Raw genomic sequence first — 16920 nt, 5'->3', positions numbered from 1 at the left:
GAGCTTTATTTGAAATTTAATAATTTAAACATTTTATTTATAATATCGGTATTCGCAAGAGATTTTCATAAAAGAAAAACTTCATTTTCTTCAGATGTGACTTCATAAATTAATATAAGTTTGCATAATGAATATAAATGGATTTTTATTCCCTAAAAACTTCGAATTTATTATTTTAATATAGCTGCTAACTTTAAATTAAATTTTTCTTCATGAAATTTGTTTATATTCGAAGTCAAAAATAAATTTTATTAACTAATTAATGAATTATTTGAAATTAATTTTAAATAAGTAAAAATTCAACTAACCGCTACCTGTATAATTTCCTCTTATTTTGCTAATAAAATTCTTAAGAAAAAGATGATAAATATTCCTAGTAACGATGAAATCACTTTTAATTTACTCTATATTACTAATTTTCTAAAACTTATTGAATATTTAATAAATTTAATAAAATCGATAAAGACGACAGATTTCTTAATTAAAAGGAATAATATGAAATGGATAAAATTAAAAGAATTCATTTTGAATCTTCAAATAAAAGATTAATTAAGTAAACCTTTTTGTTACTAATTAATTAATATTTGAGATATTCCATAACGTTAAAGCTTTTTCTACTTTCAACTATTCTATTCTGTCTCTAACAATTATTAAAAATGTAAGTTTAGTTATATTGAATATGGTATTCGACGGAAATACAAATACTTTTCCCGCTTGAAATAGAAAGGAATTTTCTGTGTTTAACAGTTGATTGCTTTTCGCTGAAAGATTCTTTAGAAATACAAGTTCCTAAAAAATACGCTAAATCCCATAATTTTCATTCTTCTAAACCATTTACTATCCTAACTATTACTCAAAACTTCTACATATACGAACAAAATGATTACATAAATCGCCTTGGGGAAAAGTATGGAAACATTCCCACACGAAATAAGAAGCAGAGACATACCCAAGCCGGCACGATAGAAGATAATTATGAAACAAAATGAATTCTGGAACCCAATTTTGAACTCAGAGAACGGGAAGTAAATAATGAATATTTTAAAGGGACTTTTGAAACCACAAATAACTGAATTTTAAATATACAATCTGCATTGAAATTCGTGCATTAATTGAAGTTTTCATGTCGAAACATTTAGAAATAACTACCGAGAATTATTTAACCATGTCTTTGTAATTAAGATGTTCTTTCGAGATATTGAATTTAAACTTTACTGAGAGCATGAAATATTAATTTCAGGTGTTGCCTTTAACAGAAGCTATCAGTTTTCAGAACTAAAGAAAATTTGATTTCCACAAACTAATTTCTTTTAAAGACATTTATTATAAGGAATTTATAGCAAAACATATCATTTCTTGCAGCTTTAACACATGTATATGCATTTGCAAGAATAACACAGTATAACACAGTATATAACACAGTATATGCATTTTGCAAGAATTTGATATTGTGAGCTGTTTTCCCATATGTATAGGAGAGTTAGTTTAGTTATATTAACGCCGCGTTTTAAAGCAGCACTAAGGCTATTTTGTGACGGAACTTGTAATTTTAAACCACAGTCAGATGTCGAGAGTGATACCTGACCTCCCCTCTTCTCCAAGGTTCCACACCACACTAGCGGGTGGACGTTTAGCCTCGACGGATTTAACGTGAACCAGATCCATTTACACGACAGTTATTCAGTGGAATCAGGGCTCGAAACAGAAACACTCCGGTTTCGAAGCCGTGACCTTACCACCAGGCCGCAGCTACCCAATATGTATAGGAGAGATGAGAACACAAAAATCAGCTAGCAGGTTCCATTCAAAAATCCAAACATTTCTTTAAAAAAGAACTTTTTTTAATTAGAAAAATGCAAACACGTTAACCCTTTAAAGGGCCATTTTTTCTAATCATATTATGTTTAAATATTTTTAGGCTTAAAATTAGAATGAGAAAAGCGATTCATTTAGCTTATTAGATAAATTTAATTGAATTAATTAATTAATTTGGTTAATTAATAATTAAGTAAAAAATTAAGACACATCATTTTGTCTGAGATAAAGAACTGAAGCATCTAAGTTTCTGACTTACTAAAAGAGTTTGTCAGAACTTATGCCAACCTACATAATTTCAAACAAAGATTGATAAATTTAGTGGGAAGCATACTTTCCACGGCCCTAGAAAGGGTTAAACATGCTTATAAACTTTTGACGTACAAATTCTTAACCCTTAATACGATATCTGGAAAAGGAATGTTTTGAATAATAGTTCTTCCTATTTTTTTATTTATTAATACTTAATAAATAAATAAAAATATATTAATTAGCGTTGGACTATCGTTTGAAAAAATGGACATTCAATTCATCACAAAATAGATTCACTGTTTCTGGTGAAATATGTTTCTGTGGCATTCACATTTTATTCGTCCTCTACTAAAAATATATGCCCTATGCCGAAAAATAAAAATCTGAAAAATCTCCACACTCCCCTCCTTAAATAGGTATTAATTTCCAGACTTCGGAATTCTAAGATCTATTAATCGAAATTAAATGATAAAAATAAGCACTTTAAAATAATTCTAATAATTCTTATATGTGTAAGGTAGTTTGATAGATATTCTATCGGATCTTTGAAAAGAAAATAATATATGAGTTATATTATAATTTAAATAATATAATTTATTCCAAAACGTTTAGAAAAAATGTGCATATTTAAAAACTGAATTCTTTAGTTTAATAAATGCATTTAAAATGAAAAATATGCTTTGAAGAAGAATTCTTGACTTTAATTATAGCTTCAAAAATGTAAAAAAATAATGAATAATTCAAGAACTGATAAAATAAATTATGGCTATATTTTTAATAAAATAAATTTTATTATAAGTAAAGCAGCAATTTATTAATATTCATAGTCAGAAAGAAGGCTGTTTTTCTTTTCGAACAACAAATAAATCTCACAAAACTGAAGAGCATGGATGTAAGGAGTTTTATAGATGTTAAGAATTTTTAATCAAAAAATAAAATATTTTTAAGCACAAAAATATATTATTAGTCTATGAAAATGCATATATAAAACTAATGTCTATTTTCCATAAAATGGTTTTATGAAAAAACAATCTTTTTTGTTTACATGATATGAACAATTTTATTTTTAATGTTGTTATATATCTTATACTATAAATTATGAATATTATAATTATTTTTTAAAAAAAAAGCAGGCAGTATTTTGTTATTTCGTTAGCAAAAATAAATTCACTTAATAAAAATTTATATTGATATTTTTAATGAAAAAAGAGGATATTATATTTATTACTAGCCGTCTTTGGCGACGGATTGATTCGCCGGGATAAATGGTTTTACTTAGTTTTAAATTCAATAAAATATTAAAGTATTTATTAAAAATATGCCTTATAACAAAACCTATATATGAAAAAATACACCGAACTTTTATATATTGATCACAACAATACACTTGAAAGGCGTAATTAAAAATAAGGCATAATTGAAAACATATATATATATATATATATATATATATATATATATATATATATATATATATATATATATATATATATATATATATATATTCAATTTTAGGATGTAATATTAATTTTTCTACAGTAATATTTTCGGAAAATAACATGTAAGAATAACACCAACAATTTCTCTTAATTCCTAAATAAGCAAAATTCTAATTGGAATTCCAAAAAAAAATCACCCTGAAATATACATTCCTATCTTGCAAGTTATATATGTAAAAAATGTGGTAGCGCACGGTGAGACGAGACCTGCAGAGCGCCAGTATACCTACGAATACATAATTTAAACTTTATTATTAGTTGAAATGGTTTACAAAATCAATATAGCAACTTTGATTTTGTTTTGTAATTTGACATCTTTGATAAAAAAAATATTAAGAAAATTTTTTACTGAAAAACTGCAAACATTTTGATAGAACTTTGAATTGAAAATATAATTTAAAATATTTGAAATATTTGGAAAGAATTCTGTCCAACAGTATTAAATTTTTTTTTTTGACTTACCACCTTGGATGCCATAGTAATTAATCCTTTAAAAAAAAAGAAGAGAAAATGATAAAAAAAAGACTGGACATTTCGAACCTCTAGTCTGAAATATCATTGCATCGCAATTTTTTGCTTAATCGTAACAGCCATTCTATTCTGTAAACGAATAGTTCTGAATGTTGAAATTTAAAATTGCATACATAAAATCCATATTCAGTTAAAATACATCAGCAATACGCATTATTAATTCATCTAAAAAATTGAGATTTCTAGAAAAACGGAACATTTTATAAATGATGGCTTAAATGAAATAAGTTGCGAGTAATGCACTTATAAATTTCGCTAATACTATTTTTTTTTATTTTTTTTTACAAAATTCCTATACATTTTCAAAAAATCTTTACTTCGGACTGCCAATTTGTCTTGGAATAAAACCTATATCATGATAAAGAGCTGCCGTATATTGTTTATCAAACTAATTATAATCGGAATTTAACTAATAAATAAGAAGATTCTTTTTTTTTTTAAATTTCAAGTTTTTAATTTCTGGAATATTAGAAAATTAAGAATTTTTAATTTTTTTTTCATAATATAAGAATTAAAAAAAAAATTTGCATTGTTTATGAAGAAATACCTTGTTTATGAAATATGAGTTTTCACGCCATAACAAAAATTTCAGAATGCTTTTCTTCCCCATTTCAAAAAGAAATCTATGACCGTTCCTATTTAAATCGTTTTCAAGTGAATTCATCAGAAATTAGTTCTTTTTTATTACTTGCGATTCTATCTGTAGTAGAAGCGTAGCACTGATAATCAATATCGAATTAATCATTAATGGATGAGGACGGCAAAGGCAAAAAGAACATCTTTTCCGTTTTCGACTGCAAAATTCAAAGTCGGAAGGAATTTTTTGCATCCTTTAAGAAAGCATTCCAGTAGAACAAAATAAGACGGTTCTGCGGATCTTAAAGTGAATTCGGTAAGCAGAAAATTACGTTTCCGTTGTTAAGAAGAAAGTTAATAAGCAGAACCAAATACTTTCGTCTTTGAACATAGGAGTTCTTTCACAAGGATGGTTTTAATTAATAATTAACAAATATTTTATATTTTATCATGATAATGTTTATCAAAAATAAATTAAATATAAACTGTATGTGCGTTGCTCAAAAATCGCTGCAAAACAGACAGAAAATATTTAGCTTTACAGCATAGACTATTGGATCTAGAAGGAGATCAAGTATGTGCATATTAAAATTTTTTTAAACGTTTTAATAAGATTTTTAATTAATTCAAAGAAACTTGAGTTTAACATCTTTCTTCGATAAATTTAATTATATAAAAACATTTCCTCACTACTTTAACGTTAAAATGTAACTTTTCAATAATTTTTCTTTTCTTTTCTTTTATTATCGTATATTTCTTTTCAAATTTTAATTGAATATTAAAATTTAGAAATGAACACTGGTTTATAATAATGTCTATTTTCTGTATATATACCATGTAACAAGTTAAAAAGATTCTGAATAATCAATGCTAATATTTTAATAAATATCAAGTAATATGTCTTACAATAATACATTTTATGATTTTATTGAAAAATATATAACGCGTTTTAGTGGTTTCACACATGTACTATGTGCCAGTCAGTATATTAGACGAGTAAAACTTAACAATTCATCATGTTAGATGTTTTAGCTAAAAGGTTCCAACCGCTTTATATTACTTTGAAAATAAATATACTAGGGTGAAAAGTTAAATAAAAACTTTTATCCATATTTATAAAATTGTGAATGTTTAAAAAATAGTTTCAAAAATGTCCGCATGATATTGAAAGATTAAAGAAAATCATTTTTACACTGGGGAAGTTTGAAAACAGGTATAATAAACTCAAAGAAGCAGACTCTATAAAACGATGTTTTTCCATGTATTAATTAATATATTAATATCAAGTAATCAGTCACCTTCATTTTATAAATAATAAATCTTATATTATATATATATATATATATTGCTTTAATTTCACAAAAATAATTATTGTTTAAATGGAATTCAAAATTTCTCACCCTTTTCGCTCTCGCAAAATCAATTGTTAGTTGAAATTCCAAGCAAAATATATCCATCTTCTTGAATAATTATTGGAAAGGCTTTTTATTTAAAATAATATATTTCAAAGAAAAGGAAGCAAAATCTGAAAAGAAAACTGTCCTCAAATTTCCGATCAGATGTTGGAGGTAGATAAACTATTGAATTAATTAAACAACTTCTCTTTCTCAAACTAAATTTTCTTAAAGCAACATTTGAAGGAAAATATTGAAAGCCAGGTTATAAATGAGGAATATTGTAATGGACTTTTGAAAAGCAAGAAAATGATGGATATGAACGGAATGAAGAATTCTGTGCAATTATTTTTATAAAAATAGAGGGGCAATTACCTTCATTTCTTGTTAATTCACAGAGATAATATTTTGTTTACATTCTTAGACCATTTTCAATTTGTGCATTCAGATCTTAAATAAATAAAAAAGGAAACTTCACGGATGCATCATCTTGTATCAAAATAAATATGAATTCATAAGTCTTGTCTCTGGGAGTATCTTCACTTCAATAACAATGTAAATTTACCTCAAACAAATAAATACATGTCATCAGCAGATAGCACCTCCTTTAATTCCAATTAATTTAATTGATCCTTTATAATATGTGCCACTATGATCTATCGGTTGGGGAAGATATCAAAAGTTTGAGAAAACAGCAAAATGAAAATTGAAATTATTTTAAACAAGCGATATAGCAGGCTGTTTATAGAAAAGAATCTAGGATAATAATATCAATTCATTTTATTTGGAATTTTATTTTAATTTTTTTTTTTTTTTGCAGGCATATTTTAAAAACGGCAAAATATCTTGTCAGAAGTATATGATGCATTTCTCTTGACATTGTACTGTCAAACATTTCTTACCAAACTGGCATTTTAATAATTGGATTAAAATGAAAGTTCCAGGATATATAATAATATACTGGAATTCAATACTCTATATTCGCATATACGGTATATAGTAAGAAAGAGTTTTGTAACATCAACAGATTTGAAGTTGGGATTTTGATGAATCTCCATATTTCAGATCTCCATAAGTACAAGAAAAGCATTTTTGGAAATAAGATTGTGAAAATGATAGATAAAAAATGCATTGAACTAGATAAATGAAATTTGGTGTATAATCATCACATTTATAGACTTTTATCAAGATTTAGGAGAAACCCGAGGCACATGAAGTCTGGTTCTTCATTTGATCAAATAGAAGTGAATGAGACAACTACAAAACGCAATGAATTAGCTATATAGAATTTGACACATATGTAGATTTAGCATCTGAAATGTAGATGCCAACTAAGATTGTAAAGAATTCCTCCAAGGTATGGTCATATTTTACCTGCATTTAAATGAGACAATTAAAGGGCGTAAAAGCTTATTAACCCTTTAAAGGGCCATTTTTTTCTAGTCATATTATGTTAAAATATTTTTAGGCTTGAAATTAGAATAAGAAAAGGGATTCATTTAGCTGATTAGATAAATTTAATTTAATTAAATAATTTGGTTAATTAATAATTAAGTAACAAATCAAGACACATCATTTTGATTGAAATAAAGAATTGAAGCATCTAAATTTCTATCTTTCTAAAAAAATTTGTCAGAACTTATGCCAACTTACAAAATTTCATACAAAGATTGATAAATTTGGTGGGAAGCATACTTCCCACGGCCCTAGAAAGGGTTAAATGAAGTTAGTTTCCAATTTCCGTTAATTATCTTCCAAATTTAGTATCTAAAGTATAGAACCATATAAAATTTTGAACTAAATTTGTATCAAACCATTTTGTACTTTCGCATGCATGTAAACATGATTTCTCAAAAACACATTGACTTAGATAAATGAAACTTTTATATCCTCTTATGATTACAATTGTAATTATGATTCAAATTCTGGCATCATTCAGTCAAAAACGAAAAAAATGCGCCTAAAATACATATTTGGGTTTCTGAAACTTGTTCATTTACCTTATGTCAGAAATTCATCTCAAGAAAAGTTCGTTAAGAAGCTCTTTCGTAATTACAGACAATACCATGTGGTTAGTACACAAGTATTGGCTTTCTTTAAAATATTACGAAGCATAAAGTCTTATGAACGGAAAGATGAAAAAAAAAAAAAAACTACCTGAGAACTCGTAACTATTATGGCTTTGCCTAAAATCCAAAATTCCTGACAGTGAAATGGTATAAGAACTTTAATATAGAGAAAGCTTTGGGATATTTTTATATACAAGAAAGCTTTGGGGAAATCAACTGCGGCTGATAGTAACACTGTATCGAAATTACTTTGTCAGTGGCATATTATATATATATATATATATATATATATATATATATATATATATATATATATATATATATATAATTGTTATGAATTTCCTATTTCTTGTTCCCATAACTAAAACTTTCGCTTTAGATTATAGAAAATGTTTTGGTAATGAAATAGATTAAAATTGGACAGAAATGTACTTTTTTTAATAACAATAATGAGCATGCCCTGAAATATCATTCGTAAAATCTGTTCATTTAAATTTCTGTATTTTTAAAACTTTATTTACTTGACTCACGCCGGCTCCACATAACGGAAAAAGAATAAACTGTAATCACTCTTCTCTACTTTATTTTATTCTGAGCATATATTTTATTATTTTATTCTGAGCATTACTCCACTTCTGAGCATGCTTTATTAAAACTCCCACTGCCGATGGTATGCTGCGGAAGTTAAATAGGTATAATTGTCGTAATTTCACTGCGGCTCTAAAATTCGAGATTCCTCCCAAAATAACTTCAGATTTGCTTCAAAAGTTATTTTGGGAGATAAATGTTTCTAAAGTAAACTAACACCACTGGATACTTACTAGAATAAACTGTAAATTTCTCTCCGTCTGTGCATCCCAAGCTTCTTACTCCCTCACATTCACAGATAGAAGTGTAAAATAAATAGCAGTGGGTTGGAAATCAAAATAGGTCGCATATCTAAACTTCCGATTTTACACTCGGACTAATAGTTCAATTACAAGCTTTTTCAACAATCACTTCTAGTACTTCTTACAATCGAATTTAATAAATTCTAGTGATAAATAAGGAAATAAAAAAAGGTTTCATGAAAGTATTTGATTGAGTAGTTTTGACTTGCGTAAAGTGTTTTCATAGATGTGTTCTGATTTCTTTTAATTAATATATATCCATTATTAGATTTTTGGTTGAGAGAAACTTTACTTATAACTTCACGTGTATGAGTGAATAGTTTTGTTCTTATCGATTCATTTATAGACTAAAAAAAATCATATTTGTTAAAATTTAACCAACAATAAGCATCGATCACTCATTTACTCATATTTAGACTGGTTTTTTTTTATGGGGTGAGGGACGAGATACAGTAGTAGCCTATCCTAGCTTATTCTTGCAAAGTCATATTCTTTTACATTTACTCATATTTGGACTGGTTTTTTTATGGGGTGAGGGACAAGGGAGATACAGTAGTAACCTATCCTATCTTATTCTTGCAAAGTCATATTTTTTCATTTACTCCTATTTGGACTGGTTTTTTTATGGGGTGTGGGACAGGGGAGATACAGTAGTAACCTATCCTAGCTTATTATTGCAAAGTCATATTTTTTTCATTTACTCATATTTGGACTGGTTTTTTTACGGGGTGAGGGACAGGGGAGATATAGTAGTAACCTATCCTAACTTATTCTTGCAAAGTCATATTTTTTTTCGGATTACCGGAAATGGTTCAGGCAAATAGAAAAAAAAAAAGACGAAATGAGGAAGGTGGAATGAGAAATCGATTAAAATGCTAATGTTTCTTTGCTGACTTTAAAAAAAAAGTTAGTTCGGAATGTTGCTGATTTTTTTTACAGTGATTACTTGCATTCTGAATTTGGCTATAATCAGTGTTGAAGGCGTTGAGCTCATTTGCATATGCACAAAGATAGAAGATGAAGACGAGGAACCAGTTGATCTTTGTTAGAAGATTAGTCGCCTCTTATCCCAATGGATGGGGCAGAATTGAATTTTATATTTCAGCAGAAAATGTTGTTTTTCTATATTAATTGAAATTAGAAAATAACTTCATTTGTATATCATTATAATATCATTAATGAACAATTAAATGTAATTACTTTCCAAAATTTCCAAATGTAATTGTTGATTTTATAAACCCAGAATCATTAAGTTTCTCACTCTTACGTCTTTTTAGGATTGCTTGATTTTCCTTTGGAACAAGAGTGAAATTGACTATTGTTTTAGAAAAATACATGCAGCAAGAATTATCGTCAAAATAAAGAGAATATATCTATACTTATAATAAAGCTTAATGTGTGTGTGTGTGTGTGTGTGTTGGCGCTCTACAGGCCAGACCGTTTGACATACAGCTACCAAATTTGGTACATGTATACCTTGGAGGTTGGGAATGTGCACCTGGGGTTTCTTTTTTCGAATTTTTAATTAGAATTTTAATTATTAATTAAAAAATAACTTTCCCGCCAAAAAAATCTTCCATTTTCCCCACCGCCAACTTTTCCGCCAAAAAAATCTTCCATTATCCCCAGCGCCAAAGGAGAAAAGCTTCAGTTTTTTTTCTCCCAACAGTAATGAGGCTAGGGTTAAAATTTTTCGGCGGATTATTTCAATCGGTTCTGTTTATTTTCTTAATGTTTGATGCATTTAAAATTAAACATTGTTAATGAATCAATCTTTCAGATTCATTCTGAAGTACTTTTGAATTAAAATAAAACAGAATAAAGGAAATTAAAAATGTATAATCTGCATAGCGTTACCCCAACTAGCGTAGAAAAATCACGTATTTGCGTTACGTAACCGGCGAAGAAAATTCACGCATGCGCATTCTGTTCTGATTGTTGCCATGACAACGTTATCAATGGATGATTTAAATTATTTTTGGGTTAGTTGCATGCTTTTGTAAGTAAATTGTATTTATGTTAGTTATATATTTTTTGTATATGCTTATAGTTTTAAGTACATCGTTTTTTAAGTAGTTTTTTTAAAACCTGTTTTCAACCATTTATTTTAAACGATTCGTTTTATTTTCTTAGTGTTTGATGCATTTAAATTTAAACATTGTTAATTAATCGATCTGCTCATAATGAATCTAAGAAAATTTTGTTGACCAACTCTTGAGATATTACATAAATTAAAAAAGATATTCTTTAGTGCCCATAAAGTTTAAACGCTGAGTGACTCTATTTTCAGTAATCAGATTATAAAAAAATGCTTTGTTTCAGTAAAAAATATTATTATATTAATTGAAGATAAATTCTTTCCACTTTAATTTAAAGCATAAATTCTACGGGTGCTAACAGAAAATGAGAGAGATACATATTACGTTATGACTGAAGGCCTTTATAATATTATGAATAAATTATATGATAATCAAAATTTGAAGTTTTAAAATATTTTGATGAAGAAGCTATTAAAGTAGAAATTAAATAAAATATTTAATTATTAAAATTTTAACGAACATTAAGATTGGCGAACCGACTGGTCGCCAAAGGTGGCTAATATTATAATAAAGAAACAACCTGAAAAGGTTGTTTTTTCTCTGAATGTCGATGTCAAATGTATTCAATTCTTAATTTTTCACAAAAAAGAAATACATGTTTTCAAAAGTTGATTATTGTTGATTAAATCTAAATCCATCAATAAATAACTGTTTAGATAGATTCCCATTCATTAGGAGTTACTAAAAAAACATATGCAAGAAGTGTTGAATGTTATTTTACATGTCACTATAAAATAACAAACATTTAATGTATTTTTTCTAATATGTACAGTAAAAACTTTTTATATTAGAATCGCATTCTAAACCACAGTTTCAACTACTACTATTATTCTAATATATATAACTAGAAAACGCGACTGAAATTTTATAGTGTTTTTCTTAAACAAACTGCCACAATTATTCTATTATATAACTAGAAAACACAACCAAAATTTAATATATATTAATTTAAAAAAAACAGCAAATACTTTTTTTATTTTAGTATTGCATTTGAAATCGAAGCTTTAAAATTAATATTTTTCTATTATATATATAAATAGAAAACACAACAAAAGTTTAATTCTGTTTTTTTTTAAATTTTTCTAAAACATTTATTAATATTCATCGCATTTATACAAAGTTTTCACTTTTTTTTGGGGGGGAGAGGGGGGGCTGTAGTCAGTGTTATAAATTCAGTAGAAAATATTTCACTTAGAAAATAAATGTTTATCAACTTTTGCTAAATTATATGTTACCTAAACCATTCAGAATAGAAAAGGATAAAACCTCAAAAATATTTACCTAAGGGAATTGAAAGAAGAAAAACAGCATGCCATTACATCATTAGAAGGTAATATTTGTGTTTCCATTCTGTCTCCGGGGATTTAAACTATTTTTGTCTTCAGTCAGTAGCATTTATTTCTTATTACTATGTGATTTTTCTATCGCCCGCACGATTAACTATTCTGGTCTTCCGCTATAATCGATTACTTCTTACTGTAATGCATGGTGTAGTTGGTTATACAAAAAGATATAGGAACAAAAGAAAATACATAGATTAGTTTTGCCTGGCGAATTTAATTTTAAACGCTGAAAGGAAAAAATACATCTGTGCATCACCTGAATCTTCTAAAAGAAAGAGATTAAGTTTTGAAGGATTTTGCTACTCTATTTTGTTGATTGATTTTACATACATCTTTATGGATGAAATTTTAGAAAGCTTGCCGTTTCTTTTTATTTTTTACATCGACCACCAAGTTTACCCAGACGATGTAAAGATGGCATGAATAGATAAATTAGAAAGACAAACCCAAATGCTTTGAAGTCATCACATACATATTGTACTAACAATATTCGCAATATTGTAAAATATTATAAAATATTAAATTATATTATATAATATTGTGGAACAGGATGTGCTACCTGGGATTAGAATTAAGAATAAGTGAAATTAAATTGGAATTAAAAAAATGAATATATATATACGTATATTATAAAAACGTATAATATACGTATACGTATATTATAAAAACGTATAATATACGTATACGTATATTATAAAAACGTATAATATACGTATACGTATATTATAAAAACGTATAATATACGTATACGTATATTATAAAAACGTATAATATACGTATACGTATGTTATAAAAACGTATAACATACGTATACGTATATTATAAAAACGTATAATATACGTATATTATAAAAATACGATTCGTATAAAATATTTTCACTTACTTGAATTTTCTTTTGAAAGAGAAAAGAGGCATATAGTGATAGCACCTTGCGCACGTGTCTGCTTTGAATTCATCAAACAAAAGATAGGCCCGGCGTTCCGTTCGGCAGGCCCATGGCTGTGTCACTGTTTCAATTTCCATGGTGATGTTGGGATCTCCTTGAGCCTGCAACACCTGCAAAATTACAAAATCGGAACTTATAGAGCTACTCACTTTTTTTCAATTGATTGACCTTTAAGAGTTGTTTTCAATTGAATAAAAAATGTGAGTTATAGTTAATTTTTTAAATATAGAACCTAAAATATTTAGACTTTACTTTTTCAAAGTCTGTTTGGTATCTAAATACATTCCTTTACTTTACTATAGAAGAAACTGAAAATAATTACAAATATAGCAGAATAATTAATGATCGAGCGTTAATTACTTTATCCTTGCTTTAATATATCATGAAAGTCAATGCAATACTGTCAAAGATTTATCAAATGCCTCCTTCCATGAAAGCCACCAAAAAATTGTAATGGCCAGCTACTAAGACAATCTCGACCAAATCGTCTTGTCTTGAATGTCATCTAAATGATGAAGGATGGCACACACGGCTTATGCACGGGAGCCAGTGAGAGTGATAGACTAAAGTACCTTACCAAAGAAACTATAGAAGCATAAAAAACAACGCACGCTGTGTTTACTATATCCTAAATATTCAATATCCTAAGAATATTAGGATATTTTTCAATATATTAAAAATATTGTACATTATCTTGTATTACCTATTTGGTATAGAAAGAGAAAAATGAATGAATAGTTAGCGAAGGGAAAATTTTGGTTAAATATTAAAATAAAACAAGTATTTATATGCGGGAACAACTTGCGTTAAGAAAATCAGCATAATGGTGCAGCATCCAGAAAAAAAAAATGCATTCTTTTTTCTATTATTATCATGAATTAATTGAAAAATGGAAATATTATATAAACCTAAATTCAATTAACCTATTAACATATATATTAAATGAAAAACAGAAATTAGCGCATATTGTTTATAAATGTTTTGTTGGTGATATATTTTCTGTAAATTTACAAGAAAATACCTATTAATCGTTAGGTCAAATTCCACAGATGATGTATCATTTATGTTATGTATCAATAAAACTCTTTTCATTCCAAAAACATTAAATATTTCATTGACTGAATTTACAAATTAAGAAAAAACAATCTAGCTATTCCAGAAAAAAAAAGTATCACACTGTTTCCCCACACCTTCTCCAGTCGTTTTTTGTTCTTCTTTTATTGAATTAATGATAGAATATTTTCATACAAAGGGCAATAGATATTTAATTGATCATGATGTTAAAGAAATGATATAAAATTCCAAAAGTGAATCTTGAAAAATTCCATAAGAAGTAATTTCATTAATTAACTTATTAACGTATATTAAATGAAAAATAGAAATTAGTCGTTATTTTCTTTCAAAATTTGTTATTGGTGATAAGCTTTCTGTATATTAATAAGCAATATCTATTCAGAATTCTTTTTATTCCAAAAACATTAATTATTTCTTTTACTGAATTAACCAATTCAGAAAAAAATATAATGAATCCACTTTTCCAGAAAAAGGATAACAAAGAGTATTATACTGTTTCACCACACGATTTCCTATTCACTTCTTGCTCTTTTTCTTTTATTTAAGTAAAGATAGAATATTTCTTTATGCAAAAAACAATAAACATTTAACTGACCTAAATGCTAAAAAATCGTCAAAAATTTCAAAAATGAACTGTGAAAGTAGATAAGGAAAATTTAATTTATCCTTTTCGTATACTTCTCTAAATCTGAAAAATATTGCTTATTAAAATGTCTTCACTTTTCTTTAATTTATATAAATTTTCATAAGAATTGATAAAGGAATCAATGATTTAATTAAAATCGTAATAAGAATAATCGTACTATTTTCAACTATTTAAAATAGAGTGTCTCTTTTCATTATTTATTTCAAAGAACATTAAATTCCATTATGTTCATTAATTTTAGAGCAGGTACAAAAATATAATATCTTTTATTTTCTAAAATACTTACTTTTTTCATGAAATAATGGTTAAAATTAATTAAAATATAAAATTCATTTAGGTTCCAGAATGTAACTAGTTATATCATGAAAGGTGACCTACACTTCTTTCAATTGTAAGTTAAGAGATAGAATGTGAAATAAGAAGTTCGTCTTTTTTAATATTAACTTAGTTTCGTATTTAAGTTTAAATTAATAAATTTAATTCGGATTCTTACGATAAATTTTAAAACATTAAACTAAATTGAATTAGCCATTTTTTAATTCTATCGTCAAAAAAGATATAAAATTTCTAGCCCTTCTAGAAAAGTTGACACTGAATTTAATAATCCAACTGCCTATCATTCTGCAATTTATAAAGTGGACGCTTTATTACTTTGTAAAATGGCACGATAGTTTAGAAATTTATTAATTTGTTCACACAATTAATCTTTTATCCCTTATTTAATTAATTAACTAGATATGCTATGAATTGGTCGAAACGAAAATTTATTTTAGAATGATAATTTTACTATTATGTTTTTTAGCTTCTAGATCAATTTATTTTTTAATTATTTCATAGTTATTGCCAAATTAACTGGGAATTTTTCACCGAATCCATACATCAGGGAAAGAAAAAACAGTGTTCTTTTCCACTACCTATAAGGTTCGAATTTCCGAGGATTTTACAAAATTCCTTTTAAAATCTACTAGGGAAACGTAATGTTTTTCATGCAGCGGAAATCATTTACAAACTTTTAATACTTATTCGAAAAATATTTCAAAGCTGTCTTTTTAAATAAAAGAAAATTTACTATAAAGTCTAAAATTTATTTCTGCTCATAGCAGTTTCCATTTTGAAATTTGAGCAAATTTACTCTTTTAACAATATTTAAAAATTTATTGATTGCTTTTAATACAACAGGCTAAAGTCTGTTGTTTAACATGTTTTATTAAAAAGACCTTTCTCTTCAGGAATGCTTGAATAAAACAACATACATTACAACAAACAGGCTGATTAGATTTTATTAATTAGTATTTAGAGATTTAAAAATTTCGCAAATTTATATAAAACGATGTTTGCTTACTTTACCTAAACGCCTTCAAGTTCACAATTAACATAAAACTATTATCTAAGAAAATAAATCATCTATCAATTTGATCCAGCCACTGTCTTGTGATGTGATGTCTGCGCGTTTGGCAAGATATTTAAAAACATATTTCATGGGAAAGTGAGATTAGAAACAAGTCAGGGAAGCAATTTAGAAATAAACAATAGTAAATAAAATGTATTAAATATTTTTACATAAATTAGAGGGAAGCTTATTAATTATTAGCAATTTGGATGATCTTTTTTTATAAATAAAGATGACATCTTTCTTTAAATGTTTTATGAAGATTTTAATTTTTTGCCATTTCTAGGCTTCTTAAATATAATAAAAATTTCAGTTCATAACTAAAAAAAAATATCAATCGCTATTTCTGCCATTTTTTCTATTGAATATTTTAAATAATTTCAATTCAAAGTGTTA

The 16920-nt window shown here is 26.7% G+C and overlaps 1 protein-coding gene across 1 annotated transcript in view; it reads right to left on the bottom strand.

Moving 5' to 3' along the window:
- Positions 1-16920, bottom strand: part of LOC129981299 (calcitonin gene-related peptide type 1 receptor-like) — a 314682-nt gene that overhangs the window by 117522 nt on the left and 180240 nt on the right. The window contains exon 4 of the mRNA XM_056092074.1: positions 13352-13524. Coding sequence (XP_055948049.1) covers positions 13352-13524 — 173 coding nt within the window. The remainder of the gene's footprint in view (positions 1-13351; positions 13525-16920) is intronic.

The sequence above is a fragment of the Argiope bruennichi genome, chromosome 8 (genome assembly GCF_947563725.1).
Source record: "Argiope bruennichi chromosome 8, qqArgBrue1.1, whole genome shotgun sequence".
NCBI lineage: Eukaryota > Metazoa > Arthropoda > Arachnida > Araneae > Araneidae > Argiope > Argiope bruennichi.
This window is presented reverse-complemented; position numbering and strand designations above follow the sequence as displayed.